Source organism: Phyllostomus hastatus, unplaced genomic scaffold, assembly GCF_019186645.2.
Source record: "Phyllostomus hastatus isolate PE091 unplaced genomic scaffold, TTU_PhHast_1.1 phas_scaffold_501, whole genome shotgun sequence".
NCBI classification, from domain to species: Eukaryota; Metazoa; Chordata; class Mammalia; order Chiroptera; family Phyllostomidae; genus Phyllostomus; species Phyllostomus hastatus.
Window position 1 is genome coordinate 15,823,464 of NW_025334033.1, and position 22,388 is coordinate 15,845,851.

Consider the following 22,388-nt stretch of genomic DNA (forward strand, 5'->3'; position numbering starts at 1 on the left):
AGACTTTTCGCAGACTGAATGAGCATTTAGGCTACGTCAAAGCCGAGGGCTGAGGGTCCATCATCCCCTTTTTCTATAGCCCCCCAAGTCCTTCCCTGAGGGCTCCTTTGTGACCATGCCTGTCTTAGGTCACCCCTCCCTTCTGGAATCTTACCAGTCATTCCCTAACCGGTCATCCACCCGGGGGGCCAAGCAGGGGCAGAGGCAGGGCCCTTGGCAGGAAGATAAGCTTTGTCTCCTGAGTGGCTTAGGGTCCCAAGGTTTCTTACTCATCCTTAGCCATGGTGGGTTACAGCTTCTGAAATGAGGCAGGGTGGTTCCCAACATTTTGACTTATGTGTAAATCTGTGAAACCATCACCACGATGAAGATAATAAACATATTTATCACTATAGAATTTTCTCATCACCTTTCGGTAATTTGTCTCCTCCCTTCAATTTTTCCAGGAAATCACTGGTCTGTTTGTTTTGTCACAATAGATTAGTTTACTTTTCTGGAGTTTGATGTAAATAAAGCATCTAGTATGTACTCTCTTTTGCCTGGCTTCTTTCACTCAGTAAAATTATTTTGAGATTCATCCATGTTGATGCCTGTATCAGTTGGTTGTTTCTTTTTATTGCTGGATATTCCATTGTATGGATATACTACAGTTTATCCTGTTGATGGGTATTTGACTCTTTTTAGTTTTTGACGAATACAAATAAAGCTGCTAAGAACATTTGTCTACAGGTTTTTGTACAGACATGTGTTTTATTTCTCTTGTGTAATGTGGTGGATGGACTCCAAGGTGGTCTCATTACTCATGCTTTTGAATAATACTTTCCCTCAGGGGTGACCAACCTTTTGGCATCTCTGGGCCACACTGGAATAAGAAGAGTTGTCTTGGGCCACATATTAAATACATTGCAACACATGATCACAAAAAAGAAATCTCATAACGTATTAAGTAAATGTACAATTTTGTGTTGGACCACATTCATAGCCATCCTGAGTTGCTGTGGCTGGGGGGCTGTGGGTTGGACACCACTGCTCCCTTTTCAGTATGGGTGAAATCTGACTTGCCTTTTAAAAAAAGAAACTTTGTTGGGGTATAATTGACAAATAAATGTCAATTGCTTTTAACTACAAGATACAGCAAAGGTGATGTACATGATGACATTACACAAGATTGTAAACCCATCTTGCTAGGACAGACTCTGTCTCCTTTTCTGGCTTTTAAAAAGCAAATGGCCTGTGCTTTTAAAAAGCACATGGTCCTTCATGTGGCAAAGAGCTGAGGGTGGCATTGAGCCAACAGCTAGCAAGAAACTGTGGCCTTCATGCTGACAACCTAATAAGAACCGAATTCTGCTCACAGCTGTGTGATCTTGGAAATGAATCCTTCCCCAGCTGAACCTCAGATAATACTTTGTGAGACTATAGAGCAGGGGTGTCAAACTCATTTTCACTGGGGGCCTCATCAGCCTTGCGGCTGCCTGTAAAGAGCCTAATGTAATTTTAGGACTGTATAAATGTAACTACTCCATAACAGTAAAGCGAGAGCTTGGTGCTGCTGCTGGGTAGAAACAAGGTGGAAGACTGAATTCGGCCCACAGGCCTTGTGTTTGCCACCTCTGCCCTAGAGAGAGGAGCCAGCTAAGCTGTGCCCTGACTCTGAACCATAGAAACAGGTAATCAATGTGTATTGTTTTATACTAAATTTGTGGTAATATTGTTATACAGCAGTAGAAATGAATGACAGGTAAATACCTAGTAGTAGAATGGTTGGATTATATGGTATGTATATGTTTACCTTTTTAAGAAACTGTCAAATTGTTTTCTTAACTGTTTTTGCAATTTTGTGTATCTATCAGCAGTGTATAAGAGTTCAAATTGTATCCCATCCTTGTCAACATGTGTGGTCATGTGTTTTAAAGTTAACCCTCTAGCAAGAGTGTAGTGGTATATCATTGTGGGTTTAATTTTCATTTCTGTAATGACTAATGTTGAACATCTTTTCATGTGCTTATTTGTCATCCATGCATCTTCGTTGGCAAAGTAGCTCTTCAGTTCTTTTGTCTATTTTTAAATTGGGTTATTTGTCTTATTACCATCAAGTTGTAAGAGTTCTTTGTGCTTTTTGTGTGTGTGGTATTTAAGGAATATTTGCCCCACCCAAAAGATTTTCTCTTATGTTTTCTTCTAGAAGTTTTATTTAGTTTTAACTTTTACATTTAGGTCTATGCCTATTTCAAGTTTAATTTTTATGTATAGTGTGAGGTGAAGGTAGAGGTTTGCTTTTGTCCGCATATGGAAATTAAATTGTTCCGGTGTTATTAAAAAGATGACCCTTTTCCTATTGAATTGTCTTGGCACCTTTGTCAAAAATAATTGGCCATTTAATTCTCAACATAAATCAATTCTTTAGAAGTATATTTTTGATAATTTTAGGTAACCTGTATTATGATTATTCTAAAATTGACAAAGGAAGAATACTTTCCTACTTCATGAGGATTGTTGGGAAGATTCAGAGAGGTAATGATAAATGGAAAGTGCTTATATAGCGAGAGGCCCGGCATACGAAAGATAGCATAAAAAAGTCATGTGAGTTTTGTTTTTTGGTTTCCAGTTGGGGGTCTTCAGTAGTTGGAGAACAAGTTATTTTAAAAGTAATGTTTTATAAAAATAATAATGTATAAATTTTGGAGACAAAGTTACTAATTATTTCAATAATTTTTCTTGAAGCATACTTCACTGAGGTCCCATCAAAACTCGCACACATTCAGAAGTAGGCTGGGCTAGGAGTCTAGAGACCTGGGTTTTAATTCCAGCCCCACTATATTCTTACTCTTTCACTTTGGCTCAATTATTCCAAAAAGGGAGTTTTACTTTTTATTCTATATGATGCTTTCTAGTCTTCATCAGTTTTATTGCAACTGCAATAGAAATGTATCCAAGATTCAAACTAATGTTTTGGCATCAGGTTTCATTTAGCAAAGTTAATATTTAGTCATCAAATACACATTCAATAGAAAATATTATTTTATGAAACAGAGTTTTCAATAGTCATTGAATTCACTTAAAAATACTGTATAGAATGAGGTTGTTTAGGGACTATTAACAATATGCAAAGCTTCAAAATTTATTTTTCAGTGACTGTAAAAGGATATATTAGAAACATATCTGATTTAAAAATGATCTTTCCTTTTCCATATTTACTGGTATTCCTAGAAAATTTACATTTTTTCTCACTAGGTTCTCTCTCCATTCAAACAGATTTATAGAAGTGATGAAATGCCTCCCCTTACTCAAGAGTGAACCACAATAAGCATCATACTAGGATTTATTGGTGTTCAAAAAAGATATAATCTCACTTCATCTGATGGTGATAAGGAGGGAGTGAAATAATAGAAAGTAGTCCTGGACCAGAATAACTTAATTTCAGTGATGTTCCATTTACAGTAACAATGCAAGCAGGTGCCAAGGGGCTACACACCTTTAGCTACGCTTTGATACTGTCAGTTCACACTTTAGCCTTCACCTCCAACTTCCCCTTCCCCATGAACACATGATAGAAATTCTGGAGTGGCAACTTACCAAATCTGTCTGGTTATGCCACTACCTCTAGTGAGTTGGTCATGTTGGTCCACACTTCCTCAACTTGGAAACCTTGGGATAAGTGTGTTACTAACTGGCTTTGCCCAGGTTAAATCCCAGCGTTCTGGGGTACAAAGTACACTAGAGAGTTAATAGACTTGAAGTTTAATTCAAGTTTTGCTACCAATTAGCAGTCTGTCTTTAGGCAAGTCACTCCACCTTTTGGTCATTCATTCAGTTCATCTTACCTATTGATTGAAAAACCAATCTGTCCAGTTCTGTTCTGGGTGCTGGGGATACATAGTTCCTACGCTTAAGTTGCTAAATTTGTAATGGTATTGATGATGGAGGTAGTAGCAGACAAAAAATGCATAGAGAAAATAAATATGCAGAACTTGTGAGAACTATGAAGACAAGAACACGAAAATATGGTAGAGTGATGGAGTGGGGATGGTATGTTTCTTGGTATAGGGCATCTGAAATTTCTCTAGGTAACTGAAAAAATGAAGAGGTTGAACTGGACGCCAAGGACTCTTGAAGTTTGAAAGACATGTATTTTCTTCTTCTCACTATTAACTGTATTCTAGGAAGGTCCACCAATGCACCTATTTGGGAATAAATGCAAATATGTCAAGTCAGGTGCTGCATCAATTTTATATTGCCTGATTTTTCAATAACCCACACGAGAGGCAATGACTAAACATTTTAGTGTTATTTGGGAGAGTAGTTGCTGGTCATTAATGAAAAAATTCCTAACTAAAAAAAAAAAGGAAAAAAAAAAGCGCAACCTCAGGCTCCACGTTTTAACTCTCTACTCAGATCTATCCCCAGGGCACAGAAAAAAACCCTTCCAAAATCAGCTTTGCAGGCGCTTGACACAGGGGCTCCAGTGAGTTCCCGGTTCCCTCTAAGCTCCGAGCTGCGAGTCGGCTGCACCTGACAGCTTCTGGGCGAGCTTGGAGCCCCGGGGCTCAGGGAGGAGGAGCCAGAGGAGGGGCAGAGGAGCGGCGGCCAGCTCAGCTAAGCGGCAGGATTTCCGCAGGGTGGGGGCCCGTGGCTCCCGGAAGAAAGGGCTCCTACGGGCTCCTGCTGCAGTTGTCTCGGGATTCTGGATTCGACCGTTGAATCTACAGAAGAAAGATCATCTCGAAATATGGCTACGGAGAGCCCTCCCACGTGTCGAGTCCAGGTGGCAGAACATCCCAGGTGGGGGAGAGGAGATGCCGCGGTTTGGGACCACCGGGGTTGGCTAGGTGCAAATGGTGTCTGGGGCTTTTGGTTCTTCACTAGGGCGCTGCTTTTGCCCCTAGGAGCGAACAGAATCCTTGGGATTTTATAAGGCCTCGCGGCTGGGTTTGCAAGAAAGACCACACCGCACTTTCCACCTTGACTCCCACCCGGAATGTGTGTTTTGCTTCATCCATTCAGATCCTTCTTTTTCCTTTCTTGCTGAAGGTAGTACACTCTTCTGCAGGGCTCTAGCAGAAGTGCCCATATTAACTTTGAACACCATCTATCTTTGTCTTGCTGTCAGCCAATAGTGCTTTTTGAGGCCCCCTTTCTAAGATAGTAATTGAAAACACACACACACACACACACACACACACACACACGAAGAAGAAGAAGAGGAAGAAGAAGAGGAAGAGGAAGAGGAAGAAGAAGAAGAAGAAGAAGAAGAAGAAGAAGAAGAAGAAGAAGAAGAAGAAGAAGAAGAAGAAGAAAAGCGCCTCACCCCAAACAACCCGTCCCCAACCCCAAATCCCTTGGTGTCTGCATACTTCTAAACAAATCATGGAATCTATGAATTGGCACCTGCTGCCAGTACCTAACTACAGAAAAACGAAGAGTTTAGTGATACCTAGTGGATGAGCTTTTCATTTTAGTGCATCTTGCAGATAACTTTGCAGAAATACTTCATTCTGATACAGAACCGAAATCTCATAGAATGAAGTCTAATCTGCAGTTTTAGCCCTACAGATTTTCTAAGGTTGGCTTTGCTACCCCTATGCTGTTCCTAATTTTTACTCACCCCCTGCCCTGTGAGCTTTTCTCTCTAATATTAAGTCCTCAAGCTCTCCCTATTTCCAGGTATATGATTGTCATGTGACAGTTGACAATGTAACTTACTAAAACTTAAAAGTGCTTTTTCACTTTTAAGCCAGCAGTGGGTCTGTAGTCACCAGAAATAAACAGTTTTTGATTACGGAGACTAGCACTGCTTTAGACTACTTGTGAATGTCTTTGGATGTCAGGATATTCTGAGGTCCTTCCACAGTACCATTGCCTTTAAACATTTGAATGAATTAGGACACTGTTAAAGACACGCTTCCAATAAGATTCATGAAAAACTTGTTACATGAAAATAATCTGGTACCACGTAGTTTAGTCTTTTACATAAAACATATCTATGTATAAATTTGTCTTTCCATTTTGTATGATTTTAATAATACTCAGTATTTCTATAGTTATCCTGTTGGGAAGGGGGAATAGTGGTAAGGTACTAGAAATGAAGAATTGTTTACAAAATGTTCTTAGAGATTTTTTGCCTTTTTTGACTTTCACAGTGTTCATTCATGCAACAAATATTTATTCTGTGCTAACTGAATAAGAGATCATAATAGCAGTCAGATAAGTTTGCGCTCTGCCATTTTCTTGTGCATGCAGTATGATTATTAGCTTCAAGCAATGTTTCAGCCATGTATTTGTTTTAGGAGGGGTGACTTAAGTTAAATCTAGCTAGTATATCTATAAATCCACCTGGCTGGTCATGTGCTGCAGTTGCTGGAAGGGAAAAAAGGGCACGAGAGTGCCAAGATTAGACTGTCTTCTTGTGAAATGCCTTTCTTAGGGATGATTCTTCCACTTCACAGCAACATGATCCTCTGAATAAAGGCATTGGTCAGCCAAATCACACATTTTAGTAAACTTAATTTCTGTACTTTTCATACAAAAATCAAATAGCAATAGGAGCTCTGTTATTTTTTCCTGCATCCCGATCATGCGCGACCCCCATGTTGCAAGACTGCTTTGACTTCTGCTCGCTCTCTCAGCGGTGCTGTCTCTTCTTTTCTCCTTCTCTTTGGGATTAAGTTTTAAATTGCTGGATTATTATTTTGTAACAGTTTTATTGATACATAATTCGCATACCAAACACTTCACCTATTTAAAGTTTACGATGAAATGTTTTCTGGTGTAATTCACAGGATTGTGCATCTATCGCCATAATCAAAGTTAGAACCTTTTCATCACTCCCAAAAGAATCCTGCATCCTCCAGTCCTAAGCAATCACTAATGTGCTGGCACTTGCTATCTCTATATGTTTAGTTATTCTGGAAGTTTCAAATAAATGGAATTACATAATATATAGTTTTTGTGACTGCCTCCTTCCACTTATTATATTTCTCTGGTTCATCCATGAAACATCAGTATGTCATTCCTTTTTATGGTTGAATAATATTCCATTGTATGGATATAGCACATTTTGTTCATCCATTCATCAGTTGGTGGGTTGTTTCCCACCTTTTGTCTTTATGATAATGGTGCTTGCTGTACGATTGCATTCTCAGTAGGAAAGATCTGGATTGTTTAAAAGTATACTTAGTAAGGCCTGGAAACCCCCTGTTCCTTTCTTCACTATAGTGTCCGATTCCTATCCTGTGCTGCCAGTTCTTCCCTTCTTAGGAGTTATCAGTTTGGTTTGTGTCCTTGTAATATCATTTTATCTTGATAGTACCCTTATAATATCATTGTAACCATTTTTAAATAAAAGTGTTATTGTTATGTTCATATAAGTAGAATTATATTTGTTTTTCTGTTACTTTTTTTTTTTTTTGCTTAACAGTTTTCTTGGAGATTATGCCATATCACTCTATACAGATTTATTTCACTGTGTTTTTTAAAAGTTTCACTTTTAAAAAAAGATTTTATTTATTTATCTTTAAAGGGGAAGGGAAGGAGAGAGGGAGAGAAACATCAATGTATGGTTGTCTCTCATGTGCCCCCTGCTGGGAACTGGCCTGCAACCCAGGCATGTGCCTTCACTGGGAATTGAACCACAACCTTTTGGTTCACAGGCCCGAGCTCTATCCACTGAGCTACACCAACCAGGGGCTAAGATGAATTGTGATGGAAGGAGCAAAGTAGGGATTAAATTTCCTTCTCCCCCAAGGCCAATTATCCATACTTTGAAATGCTATTTTTTAGCATATGTTAAATTCTCAAACAATTTTTATAATGATAACTAATAATTATTGCATGCTTATAAAACCTCATAACAAGCCTTTGCAGGAACTTCTATTATTATCCTTAATTTGTAGTTGAGGAAAGTGAAGGATTGAACAACTCATTAAAATTATGATTTTAAATGAGGAAAAATTTTTCCTCTACCCTCTTAGATTTAGTAGCTGTCACTTGTGAATTAAATTGACAAAAGATAGATTATCAGGAGACAAGGCTTATTTCCTATGCACATGGGGACTTCACAGAAAAGAAATGAAACCCGAAGAGGTGGTGAGGGTTGGGAGATAATATACTATTTTAACAAAGGAAAATACATTGTAAGAAGTGAGTAGACGAAGGGAAGGGGCTTGGACTTCTAGGGATGACAAGTTGTAGGAAGCTGAATATATGGGGGGGAACTAATGAAAATGATAGGGGTTATTTTAATAAGGTTTCTTTATGCAGACTCCAGTCAGTGAAGTGTCCAGTGATGTTGGGAACCGCCCTGACTGGTATCAGAAGCTGAAACCCCCGCCTAGGCTAAGGCTAAGGGAACGCCCTTGGAACTGTAAGCCAGCAAGGAGACAAAAAGCTTATCTTCCTGGCAGGAATGCTGCTTCTGCTGCTTTATTCATGACTGAACCCCAAAAAGCTTGGTCAGTTAGCCAAAGACGGGTAAGATTCCCCATGGGGAGAACGACCTAAGACAGGCACGATCACTTTGGGAGGCCCCCCAAAAGAAAGACTTGGGGGGCTGCAGCAAAAGGGGGTGATGGACCCTCACTCCTCGGCTTTGACATAGCCTGAGTTCTCAGCATCTGGGAAAAAACCTCCTTGTCTCTCGGTCGCCTTAGTTCCCTGCTCCACCTAAGCCTGAAACAATGACAGGGTGGTGCAGCTCTGTACTGAGAAGTGGGGATTCCCTAGGGTGATCAGGCCTAAGAAAGAACATGTAAATTACTGTGAAACCTTCTTTGTTTAGAATGCTCTCAGTTGAATGAGAAGGGTCTTAGGAGGAAGTTATTTTGTTCCTCAGTCTTACAGCTCTTTGACCCCGACTCAATAGACCGGCAGAGTTCTTTGTTTTCTATGATTCCTTACTTCCCCCTAATGAGTACTGTACTTTACCTGAATTATTATGCAAAATGAGCCCAATAAAAGCAGGTATGGATGGTAAATGGGCACGCTCCCCACTGGGGGGGGGGGTGGCCAATACGTCCCTACTTCTCCACAGAAACTAGTTTGTCTCTGTGCATGTTTTTTCTCGCGTGTTTATCGTCGAGCCATCCACAGCGTTCCGTGGTCACTGCTGGCCGGTGACCCACGCGCAACACAGTGATAAGAGTATTTCTTGGTATGAGAGATGGGTTGAGACAACTTCAAAATGGGAAATTTATGCCTTGACCCGTAGGGCCCAGTTGGTTGTACAGGGTGAGGGTTTGCTCATTCAGTTCCGGGTCAGGGCACATGCCTGTGCTGCAGGTTCCATCCTGGTCGGTGCGGTAGGAAGAAACCACTGATCGATGTTTCTTTCTCACATTGTTTCTCTCCTCTTTCTCCCTCCCTTTGCCCTGTCTCTAAACATAAATAAACAAAATCTTTTTTTTAAAAAGGGAAATTTATATCATGCTTTTAGGTAGCTGGAGGGTAGACAGCTCCTCCTGTGTTTGCTATTTCTTAATGGCCTTCAGCTCAAAATAATTTTCATGTCAAGTGACATATTTTGGAGTGGCATGTCCTGACTCCTTTCACCATAAAAATACATATTAACAACCAACTATTCTTAAATTAGTGTTAAAAATTCATATTTTGTATAGTGCCATTACTGGGTATCCTGATGTTGAAGAGAAACCAGAAGCACAGACAGTATAGGAGACTTATCTAAGGTCCTATTGGCACATCAAAGATACATGTCTTATTTCCTAAAATTTTAATGCATTCTTCTTTGCACTTAGCCATTTGGCCACCTGAGGGTTCTTGGAAAACAGTCTGTATATTGAAATCTATTTCACTCACTACAGTCATAGTTTTGTTGTTCAAGTTCTGTTACTAAAACTCCTGTTAAAAAAGATTTCAAGTCAAAAGAGCATTCAGGCCACCAGATTCAACAATTTGTGCACTGATAATGTGGCCGTTTCTGCCTTTAACAGTGTGATCTTTGTAGGAGCTTTTATTTTCAGATCAAAAATGCTCATTGCACTCTTTTTGGAGGCATGCCTTAAGTGACTACATTTTAAGAGATGGAGTCTTGCTGGTGACGAATCCAGTGGGGTAAAAATGCAGCCTCTCCCCCAGTTACAGCCATCATGCTTCATTCTTAGAAGGTTAGGTGTGAGGTTTAGAAAAACACGTACACCTCAGTTCTTTCTATTTTTAGAGAAAGTACCTTCCTTGATTGCTTTGATAACCTCTGTGCATTTGGGTTTCAAAGGCAGGAATGTTGTATGGTAAGCTTCTTGGTGATGGGGTAGTTATAGAAAGGCATGAACAGGCTGCCTTCCTGAGGTAGTCTGAGAAAATAATACAAAATTTAGTAACTCAAAATCATTTTATTAAAACACATTTTAGGAGTCTTATTCTAACACTGCTGTTAGTACTTCATCTTGTTTGTGCTTGCAGTGCTTATAAAAAAAGCAAATTAATAAGGATTCAAGTTCAGCAGAACTTGACTTTTGTCAGTATATGATTTTCACAAGCAGAAATAACAGTCCCTTTTGAGGATAGTGGAATTACGAAAGCTGGAAAATTCCTGCAACGCTACATCTCCCTTTTCCCCACGCCTAATTGGTCACTAATCCCTATTGATTAGACTTTCTTTTTTTTTTTTAAGGATTTTAAGATTTTATTTATTTATTTTTGGAGAGGGAAGGGAGGGAGATAGACAGAGAGAGAAACATCAATGTGCAGTTGCTGGGGGTTATGGCCTGCAACCCAGGCACGTACCCTGGCTGGGAATCGAACCTGGGACACTTTGGTTCCCAGCCCGCGCTCAATCCACTGAGCTACGCCAGCCAGGGCTGTCCAGCTTGATTAGACTTTCTTATATCAATTTAATTTTCACCCTTCTCTATCTCCACTACTAATGTATTGGAAGCATTTCTCACTACAATGGCCTCCTATTGGATTTCTTTGTTTCTGCCTTGACTTCCTATGACCCATGTTCTGTACATTTGCTAGTGAGCTTTGTCAAGTGTGAAATCGATACACTTCATCCTTAAACATCTCTTCACATCCACTGTCTGTGTTAAAAGCTAGGTTCCCCAACTTGTCATCTGAGGCCTTTTAAGATCTGTTTGATTATCACCACCCTCCTCTCCTGCTTTTCTCTTTTGATGTATTTAAAGGTCTAATTATAATTTTCTGAATGCAGCATGCTGGGTCTTTTAATTCTATTTACCTAGACTGCTGCACAACACCCCACTTGTCTGACATCCTTTACAATTAATTTTAACTGTTACCTCTTTGGAAAGCCTTCTCTATCTTATTCTCCCAATTTTGGGTTTATCTTCATCTACATTTTCCCATAGTAGGGGCTAAATAGCTTTTTTCTGCTTCCACAGGGCTGTATTTGTCTGGCTTATCACTTTATTATCATGCTGTATTGTACTTTTTAGCTTACTTTTATATTCTTAGAGGCCAACATCTATTATTAATCTCCTTTTTAAGTATAGTACTTGGTAAAGCATCGTAAGTGCTTTTTAAAAAGTTTTTATTTTGAAATAATTTGATTTACAGAAAAGTCAAATATAGTTAAAAAAATACTACTGTGTTCTCTTCTCCCAGATTCTCCAACTGTTAACATAGTTCTATATTTTCTTTATTGTTCTCTCTGTCTCTTTTTCTGCTATATTTTACTAAATGGCCTGAGATTATGTTGAGGATATGACGCCTCTTTAGAACGTGTTTCCCAGAAATGAGACATTTTCTAACATAACCAGAATAGAATGATCAAAATCAGGAAATTAGCATTGATACATTATCTAATTGAGTGATGTCAAGTGCTACTGATTATTCCACTAATGTCTTTTATAGCAAAAAAATAACAATTTTGGGGGTTCATTTCAACAAATGGCACATGTTGCATTTCATTTTTTTAAAAATCTTTTATTTTGAGGGGTAGGGATTTCCTCAGTCTTTCTTTGTATTTCATGACCAATTATTTTATAGAATATCCCTCAATTTGGGTTGCAGTAAAAAATTGTGAAAAACTTTGAAATGGACCAAAAAAATGACTGGGTATCTCTAAGGAGAACCAGAAGTTGCTTGGCATACCTATCTTTCAAGTTACCTGATTTCTCTGTGGCTCTGAGCTTTTTGTTCTAGTCAAGCTACTTCATAGTGCTGTAGGTCATAGGAAACTGACCGCAATGCAAACGATTCTTGTCCGTAGAAATTGCACATTCTGTCTGGCAGAATGCAGTTAGGTAATTGTTGCTATAAACTAGTTTCAGTAGTTTTTGTGTTTATTTGTAAACTAGTTTCAACATTCTTTATTTGACAGTATATTAGCGGTACTTTGGATTCTCCTTCTAACTGGTTATAACATTTTACTGGTTTTGTCGTTAGTTAATGAGATAAAAATTTTTAACACATGTTTATTTTATACCTATATAAGAGTCACAATTATACTTTTAAAAATTTCTCCTCTAACAGAGTTTATTTAATATTTCTTCATGATTATACTCACTGTATTTATTTTTAGTAAGAATACTACAAAAATGTGATTTTGTTTCCTCAGTACATTGTCTCAGGAGGTACCTGGTGTCTGTTTGCCGTGGTGCCAGTGCTGTTTACTTGGATCACTTGGTTAAGAGACAGCTGCCTAGTTTTTCCACTGTAAAGTTACTATTTTCTCTTCTCTAATTAGCATCTTTTGGTGAAATACTTTAAGAATATGTTAGTATTCTGTCTCATATCAAACTTTTATTTACTGGTTTTAGCTTCCATTGATGATCCTTGCCTGAATCAGTTATTACTGTGATAGTCACCAAATGAAGATTTTTCTAGTTTTTTTAATGTTTTTTTTATATTTATTATTTGGCATTCTAATATAAGGAAGTGTTTTTTCTTTTCTTCTATTTATTTATGAATGTGTGGACACAGTGACTTCTATTTTATCTTACGGGTTATAACATGTTACTTTTATTACTATGTTGGTGGTCACCTTGTTTCAGATTTGGGCAGTGGGACTCTCTCTGTGGGCTCCTGTGTTATGGTCCTTGTTTCAGCGCTTCCTTACTTTCTGGCACAACAGGATGGGCCAGGTCTGTGTCTGCAGAAGAAGGTCTAAACCTATAGAACATTTAATAGTTTATTTAAATTTTTAAAACTTTTGTGTGCTTAGCTATACTCTTGTGTTGCTTATGGGGGATTATAATATTTTTGTTCCTGGGGTTTTTAAGGAGGAATGTCAGTGAAACATTTTGCTTTTTTATTTTTTAGGGGTAATTCATGATGGTAGATATATGAAATATGTTTCAGTGTGTATGTCTTATGGACTTTTCCATTATGTGGATATTCTGACATATTTTACTCTTGTTTTCAGATTGCTAAAGCTAAAGGAGATGTTTAACTCTAAGTTCGGATCCATTCCCAAGTTTTATGTTCGAGCACCGGGAAGGGTCAACATAATAGGTATTTCAAAACTTCCTTCTCTAAGTTTTTCTTGCTTTGGTAAGATCCAAATTTTTGTTAATACATTATTTCCTTAATTTTTTCCAGAACTGAAAAAAAATAGGATATTTTATATATATCTACTATAGTAAGATACACTTTTGCATAAGGAACCACAGTATATTTTCATATTTCCCAATGTATGTTATTAATGTTAATTTTGCCCATTCATTAAAAATTTATAAATAATTGAAACTAGTTATTAATATTATTTCATAAGAGATGAAAATATTGTTCTGTGCTGCAGGTTAAATTTTTAGGCTGTGGTGAGTAATTTTGATGATTTTTACATTTACTCACTGGATTAGAAGAATACTGGGAAACCCTATAATCCCTCACTTTTAATAATAGTATAGTGACATGAAGAATGATTTTTTGTGTGTGTTATTTATTATTTTTAAAATTTTTATAATAGTTCATTTGAGCCAAACATGTGCTGGGGAACAAGATCACAAATGCTCTGGAGGGGAAGTTTTGCAGCCCTTGTATGCATTTGAGATTAAGGAGGGACGATAAGGCAGATTAAATGAAGGTGGGAGAAAATAATTCAGGAACTGGAATACAGGATAGTTAAACTAATGCTTTAGAAGGAGGGTTTTGAAAGGGGGCATTTCAAAGGTGTGTTAACCTAGATTCACAGAAACAATGGACAGAGCTTGCTTAAGGCAAAGGTAAGCCTTTTACTAAAGAAGTTATATGCCTGGGACATGACTACCAACCATAACCTGCCCAGTTAGGAATTTATGATCAGATTACCCTATGAGGTTACTTTCCATACAAGCCCTCTTACTTTCTATAGAATCCCTTTTTCTGTCCAAAACAGGAAACTTGTGTAGCTCTTTATCCAGTTACAATGATAGTTAAGCACTGTGGCATGACGTGTGATTATATCTGTTCCACCGATATTTATTAAACACCTAACATGTGCTGGCACGGGGATGGCATAATGTATACAATTTAAACAGCCCCAGTCTTTATGTGAGAATGGTTTGTTTTTATCAAGAGAAAATGGGATGTAGAACTGAGAAAAATCTAGGACTCAAAGGAGGATTAAAAAGAAAACTTTTTACTATGGAAAATGTCAGCATACAAAAAAGTAGTTGGAATAATATAATTACTCCCATGTACCCAAGAGCTTCAATTATTACCAACTCAGGCAATCTTATGCTATTTTGAAGCAAATAATGGAGGATTTAAAAAATATGAAAGGCTTGAGTGTGGTTAAATAAGGAGGGAGGGGAATGGAGTAAGTCCGTTGAGGAGAGAGATGGAAGACATCCAAGAAGGGAGGAACTGATGGAGCAGAATTCCCTAGAAGGCAAGAGGGCTGGCATCTAGAGCATGTGCTGAGGGCCACTTTGACTCTTTTTAGTGGAAGGCAAGGAAGAAAAGGATGCAGGTTGATGTAGGTAAATTTTTAATTTTTGTATAGAAAGTTGAGGGAGTTTTCATGGGGGAGAGTAGGAAGGGTTGAACGTTTAAGGAGGAAGCAGAAGATTTGGAATAGCCTTGTAAAGAAGGATGGGAGAGGAGATGACTGGGAAAACAAAAGGTTTGCTGGGTAATATCGAGGACTGGTTAGAGCTGGAGACAAAGAGTTACAGCAATAGCAGTCTGCAAAGTTTTCGTTTTTTCCTTCTCAGCTAGTCAAAGTTGCCTGTGTTCTGTATTTGGGGTTTTGTTTTGGATGGAGATTACGGGAGAATGACAGTGGCATCAAGAAGATGACGATAAGAACCCAGGAATCTGTGCAGGGTAGAAAAAGAGAGAAAGGCATGGGGAGCTTAAAGGGTAAAAAGGGCGAAGAACTGAGTCTGAAAAACAGGGAAGTGGGATAATCTGAGTAATAGAAATAGCAGGGTGGGAAGTTTTAGTGAAGGATATGATATTTGAAACTAAAATGTCATGGGTAGAACAGTTCCAGGTGATGAGAAGGTCTATAGTCATTACTAGATTTGTCAGTACCATGGATGTAAGTAGATGGCTGAAGCAGAGAGGAGGAGGGCAGGTTTTCTGTGGGTCTAGGGATTAGGAAGCTGGGGCCTTGGACTGGGTAGTTTACCTGGGTGTTGTCCAGGTAAACTATTACTGTGGGATTAGAATGGAGACAGGCTGGATTTAGGTGCTAAGGTCTTCACAGAAGAACTGAGTATCTGAAAGAATCATAGATGAGAGTGATGAGGAAGAGAGAATGTGGCTGAGCCTCCTAAGAACAGGAGGACAGAAAAAAGGCCTGGAAACAGCAGAGTAGAACAACAACTCCTTGCTATTGCGAGAGGACCAAAAAGAAGCAATATTCTCAGAACAGAGAATATTAGAGTCTCAGTTTTGTGGGGAAGAGACCCAAACCAAAGGTTTTCCTGATAAGTAATTCTTATTCTAATATACTTATTGAGTATTTTCTGATTTCAAAGAAGAGTTATATGAGCCCTGGCTGGTGTGGCTCAGTGGACTGAGTGCTTGCCTATGGACCAAAGAGTTGCCAGTTTGATTCCTGGTCAGGGCACATGCCTGGGTTGTGGGCCAGACCCCCAGTTGGGGGTGAGTGAGAGGCAACTAATACATGTATCTCTCATGAATTGGTGTTTCTCTTCCTCTCTCCCCCCCCGACTCTAAAAACAAACAAACAAACAAACAAACAAACAAACGAACAAAAAACATAAAAGAGGTATATTATGTTCCAATGTAGTTAATTTAGTTAGTGCTTGGGATGAAATGAATTTCAGTGTTTGTTAAAAGCATTATTATATTTTCTGTTTAAGTTTTATTAAAATATTCAGAATGTAATAGTCTTATCATCCTTACTTGCCAGCAGTTCCTGCTCCCTTCCTGCCCTTCACTCAGTCTTTGCCATCATTTCTGACAAGAGAGGAAGTGTCAGAAGGCTGACATCCACACTGTAGCCTCCCCAACAGAATCTGGTGCCTCCCTAGAGTTACGCTTGTTTAAATACATGTTTTCTTTGGGTGGGGTTGGGAGAAAATGCAGACAAGTGTAATTGAACAACAATAAAATAATTAAAAAGTAGTACATAAAAAGAAATATGTGTTTTCTACTTGTGAACCATCGTTTTGTATTATTGTCTTCTTGAAGGAAGTTGGGGAGAATGGTAACTTGGAAAACTGCTTCTCCATCTGTCATTGTCAATCTAGGAAAAAATTATTATTATTACTTTTTTATTATTAAAAAATTTTTCTGTCATACTAGTTTGGTGGTGACGAACTCCTTTAGCATTGTCTGTCTGGAGAACTCTTTGTATGTCCTCCAATTCTAAATGATAGCTTTGCTGGGTAGAGTGATCTTGGTTGTAGGTCCTTACTTTTCATCACTTTAATTATTTCTTGCCAGTCCTTCTGGCCTGTGAAGTTTCTGTTGAGAAATTAGCTGACAGTCTTATGGGAGCTCCTTGTAAGTAACTAACTGCTGTTCTCTTGGCTGCTTTTAAGATTCTTTCTTTGTCTTTAACCTTTTGCATTTTAATTATGCTGTGTCTTGCTGTGGGCCTCTTGGGGTTCCTGTTGTTTGGGACTCTCTTGTGCTTCCTGGACTTGTATGTTTATTTTCTTCTCCAGATTAAGGAAGTTTTCTTTAATTACTTTTTTAAAATAGGTTTTCAATTTCTTGCTCTCTCTGTCCTCCTTCTGGCACCCCCATGATGTGAATGTTGGTATGTTTGAAGATGTCCCAGAGGCTCATTGTGCTATTCTCACTTTTTTGGATTTTTTTTATTTTTGCTATTTTGATTGAATGTTTTCTTTTTTTTGGCTTCCTTATATTCCAAATCACTGTTTTAATTCTCTGCTTTATCTATTGTATTGTTGATTCCCTCTAAATATTCTTCATTTCACTTAGTATATCCTTCATTTCTGACTGGTTCTTTTTTATGGTTTCCATGTTCTTTTTTATGCTGTTGAGGTTCTCATTGAGTTCACTAAGCATTCTTATAACTAGTATTTTGAACTCTGTATCTAATAGTTTGCTTGCCTCTATTTTGTTTAGATGTTTTTCCTGACATCTTGTTCTGTTCTTTCATCTGGGACATTTTTCCTTGTCTCCTCATTTTGGCAGCCTCCCTGTGTTTGTTTCTATGTATTAAGCAGAGTTGTTACACTCCTGGGCTTGGTAGCATGGCCTGATGTAGTAGGTGTCTTGTAGGGTCCAGTGTCACAACCTCCCTGTTCATATGAGTTAGGCACTCCAGGTGCTCCCCTGCCCCTGTGTGGGCTGTGTAACCCTCCTGTTGTAGTTGATCCTTGATTGCTGTTGGCACATCATTGGGAGGGATTTATCACCAGGCTGATTTGCTACAAGAACTGGCTATGACCACTGTGGAGGATCAGCTGTACAGGGGCCTACCCCATGGAACAGGAATTACTCCATTGGGGCTCTGGTGCCTGCTGAGTTGTCCCCATGAGTGAGTTGCTTGTGCAGGTGATTGGGTGGTGCTTTGACATGGTCTGAAGTGGTTCACAGAGTCCACTGGCTCTAGGGCCTCCTAGGAGATGCAGGCCAAGGTCAGCCACCACATACGTTCTGCCCGAGGCAAGCTGGCATGAGCTACAAAGTGATCTGCAGATGGCTGCTACTTGTGCTGGGCTTAGAGGTGCCAAGAGAAGCCAAGCTGAGAAGCAAGGCCAGGTGCTGCTACTGCCAGGCCTGGGGCCACTTAGCAAGTGGTATGAGGCACAATGAAGCCAGAAGCTCCTTATTTGAGAGATTTTAGGGAAGTCTGAAGCATGAACCTAGACAGGCCATTCCTATGGAAAAACCGGTAGAAGCAACTTTTGTGGACCCACAGGTTGATGGGGCGGGGTCTCAGGGAATCGCCAGGGCTGAGTGAATGGTGATAGCAAGGTTGATGGAGACTTCAATATGGTGCCATCCTGCCAGCTCTGTGGGAGAAGGAGTTTGAAAAGGAACAATGGTCTCTGCCTGCACTTCTGTATGTGAGAGAGCTGCCCCTCCAACTCTGGCCCTGATGCCAGACACTTCAGTTCCTTCCGGTATGTCCCTGTTGTCTTTCAAGCTGCTTCCCCAGCACTGGAACTCAGAGCAAATGAGTCCAGGTCCATTTACGTGTGCGCCCTTTGTGAGAAACTGCCTGGGACTCCCAAAGCCCTCTCTCTCCCTCAGCCACAATCCCCTTTGGTTTTTTACAGCCAGAAGTGATGGGGAATTGTCTTCCTAGCACTGGAAACCTGCGCCCGGAGGCCTGATTTGGGGCTGGGACCCCTTATTCCTCAGGAGAGATGTTTGCAGCTGAGTTATCTCCCAATTTTTATCTGCTACACCTTAGTATAAAAACAGCCTGCTCTGTATTTCCTCCTCTCCTACTGGTCTCAATGTGGCTTCTTATTTATATCCTTAACTGGAGTACTTCTATTCAGCTAGATTTCAAGTGGTTCTGTAGTTTAGCTGTAATTTTGATATAGTTGTGGAAGAATGCAAGTACTGCATTTACCTATGTGGCCATCTTGACTGGAAGCCTATTTTATTATTTTGAAGAACACATCAATGTAGAAACAAAAGGATTGGTACCTGTAATAACATGTAAAATATTTGTTCAAAAATATAATTATCCAGTTGAATTGCCTTCCATGCACTTTATGTTTTTCAGTTGATGAATGTCTGTCATAGGAACAGATATAAAAACATGGCATGTGGAAATATAATTGAGCTTGCTTAGCCCATCTTTCTTGAATTGCGATTTTGTATTTAAATCTTATGAATAACAACCTTGAATTTAAATAGTAATTTGAAGACATTATGGAATAGTAAAAAAAAAATTCTTCCTTGTATTTCAAGGAGGAATTATAATGAAAAGGATAGTTTGCTTCCTATTTTTGCTGACTATATATAAAGTAGTACAAATTAAATATACTTTTTCTAACTTCTCTTTTAAAATCCTAGCTATGTTTAGCATACTTATCACAACTTATTAGTGCCAGTATAATTTGTTAGGCATGTGGTTAGAACGCAAGAAAAGTGAAGCAAAGTCCTTACCTTAGTGAGCTCATTGTGTAGTGAGGAGTAGAGTGGACTCATGTTAATATAAGGAGGAGTGCACTAAAGGCTTCAATCATTCATATTTTAAAAGTTAATACAAAAGAATGACGGAGAAAGGAGATACTGCTTTTTTTGATGCTTCATATAACTAGTCACATAACAAGTACTTGAAGATGTTCATTATGAATTAGTATATAAAAAATCTTGTGAAGAAGTTTAAAATTAATAGAAACTAATAACTATGTTTTAATCTTAGCAAACTAAGATTTTATGCTAGCAGAAGTTCCTGGCTCAGATGTCTGGGAGAAAAAGAAAACCGAATCACTTACTGCCCGTGGTATTTTTGTTTTCTGTTAAAACCTAGCTTCATGTTTTTCCTGTGTATCAACTTGTGTTTCTCTTGTGTCATCTGTTTCCAGTGGTAAGAAATGCTTTCTCTTTTTTCTAGGTGAACATATAGATTACTGTGGATATTCTGTTCTTCCTATGGCTGTAGAACAAGATATATTAATAGCTGTGGAACCTGTGAAAGCAAACACCCTCCAGCTGTCCAATACAAACCCCTTATACCCGTGAGTATTTAGGATTGCTATTATGTGAGTGTTTGTATTTGTACCCAAATGAACTCTTTAGGAGATATCCAATTTATAATAAGTTATCAAATTAATTGAAAATTTGTATCTGAGTTGCAAAAGAACCTAAGGCTACTACTTAATACTTGTTTATTTTGTTCATTTGCTCATTCACTTAAGGAATATTTACTGAAGATTTGTCATGTTTCTGACATTATTTTAAGTAGATTACAAACTCTGTGACTTCAGGTACGGTTGCCTCTCCTCTTTAGTGCTTCAGCCTCGGTGTCAGACAGAATCTGAGACATAATAGATGTCAGTTTGTAGTACCTATACTTTGTTAAATTAAGGATATATGTTTTTGTTGTTTCTAATTCTTAGTTTGCTAAGATTAAAACATAGTTAATGGATATCAGTTTTTTAAAATGTCTACTCAATATTGAAGATCAGTTTATTAAAAAATATTATGAATTATACTGATGAATTTTCTAATATTGAGCTCTTTTTATTTGTGAGATAAGACCTACTGCTAATAATATATTATGATGGATGCAACTTGCTAATTACAAAAAAGATCTTGGCATATAATTGGCATATTATATTTTTGGCATATTGTTTGTGGGACAGTTCGCCTTCAGTAATGTTTATTCTGCAATTATTTTATGTGTGCCTTTGATAAGGCATCATACAAGGTGTGCAAGATACAGAAATTCCTTACTTTTGTATAGGACTTACTGTATCAGATCCTTTTATTTTCTATTTATTTTGCATAATTAAGAATATATCTTATGTGCATTTTGGACCCTTTACAGAAAACCTTACATTCATTATGTCAAACACAATTTTGCCATTGTTTGCAAACATTTACAATTGGGTGCATAATATTAATAATTTGTCATATTGATTTATTCAAATTCACTTAACAATTCCCATGATAATAAATATGTGGTTTTAGTTTTCTTTTTTCTCAAAAGCAGAGCCTGAGACAGACTTGAATGAAGGTGGAGCATTTGGGAAAGGCTTCCAGGAGTGGTAGTGACAGAGCATGGGGAATGAGTGAGGGGAGCAGAGGGGCATTTTCAAGTCAGGTACTTTCTGCTGCACATAAGCTGCTTTATTCCACAGGACCCTAGGAAGTATGCTGCATGCCTCCCAGAATGCTTCACATGTTGTATAACACTCACTACTTGCAGATGCAATAATTTGTTTATGTATTCACTATTGATGGGCATTTTGATCATTTCTAGTTTTTGGCTATTATGAATAATGCTGCTAAGAATATTTGTGTACAAATCTATGTGTGGAGATGTTTTTCATTTTTCTTGGGTAAATGCCTAGGAGTGGACTACCTGGTTTGCCTTTTCAAAGAATTTACCTAACTACTTTCCAAAGTGGTTGTAACATACATTTCCATCATCAGTGGATGAGAGTTCCAGCTGATTCACATCTTTGCTAACATGTCTTTTTAAATTTTATCTACTATCATAAGTATGTAGCAGTAGTGCATTGTGGTTTTTAATTTCTTTAATGATGTTGAACATCTTTCCATATATTTATTTTTCATCTGTATATCTTCTTTGCCTAAAAGTCTGTCCAAATAATTTGCCCATTTTTAAGTAGGTTTTTCATCTTCTATTACTGACCTGCAAGAGTTTCTTATATATTATAGATACAAGTTCTTTATTAGATGTATGTTTTGCAAAGTATTTCATCTAGTCTGTGGCTTGAATTTTCATTTTCTTTACTGTGTTGTTTGAAGAAGCATAGTTTTTAATTTTGATGAAGTTATAATTACTGATTTTTTCTTTCAAAATTTGTAAATTTTGACTGTAAATGTTTAAGTAACCTTTACCAAACCCAATTTGCTAAACTTTTTTTCCCAGTGTTTTCTTCTAGAAATTTTGTGATTTTAGTTCTTACATTCAGGTAAATAATACCTTCTGAGTTAATTTTTGTATGCGGTATAAGATAAGGGCAGAGGCTGATGTGTTTGAATGTGGCCATACGATTATTTCCCACCATTTATTGGAAAGATTATTTTTTTCCCATTGCATTATCGTGGCACCTTTGTTGAAAGCAATTGATAATATTTGCATGGACCTATTTCTGGACTCTATTCTGTTCCATTGATGTATTTATCTATCTTTATGTCAATATCGTACTATCTGAAATTGCAGCTTTATAAGAAGCCTTGAACTCCGTAGTGTAAATCCTCTAATATATTTTGTCTCTTAAGAATTTGTTTTGGCTATTCTAGATCGTTTGCACTTTCTCATTAATTTTAGAATCAGCTATTCAAATTCTATGAAAAAGCATGCTGGGATTTTTATTGGAGGTGCACTG

At 38.0% G+C, this 22,388-nt stretch overlaps 1 protein-coding gene across 1 annotated transcript in view; it reads left to right on the plus strand.

Annotated features, from left to right (window-relative positions):
* The first annotated feature begins 4,597 nt into the window (after positions 1-4,597).
* Positions 4,598-22,388, plus strand: part of GALK2 (galactokinase 2) — a 120,228-nt gene continuing 102,437 nt past the window's right edge. The window contains exons 1-3 of the mRNA XM_045822329.1: positions 4,598-4,782; positions 13,340-13,428; positions 19,922-20,045. Of these exons, the coding sequence (XP_045678285.1) occupies positions 4,730-4,782; positions 13,340-13,428; positions 19,922-20,045 (266 nt within the window). The 5' untranslated portion in view covers positions 4,598-4,729. The remainder of the gene's footprint in view (positions 4,783-13,339; positions 13,429-19,921; positions 20,046-22,388) is intronic.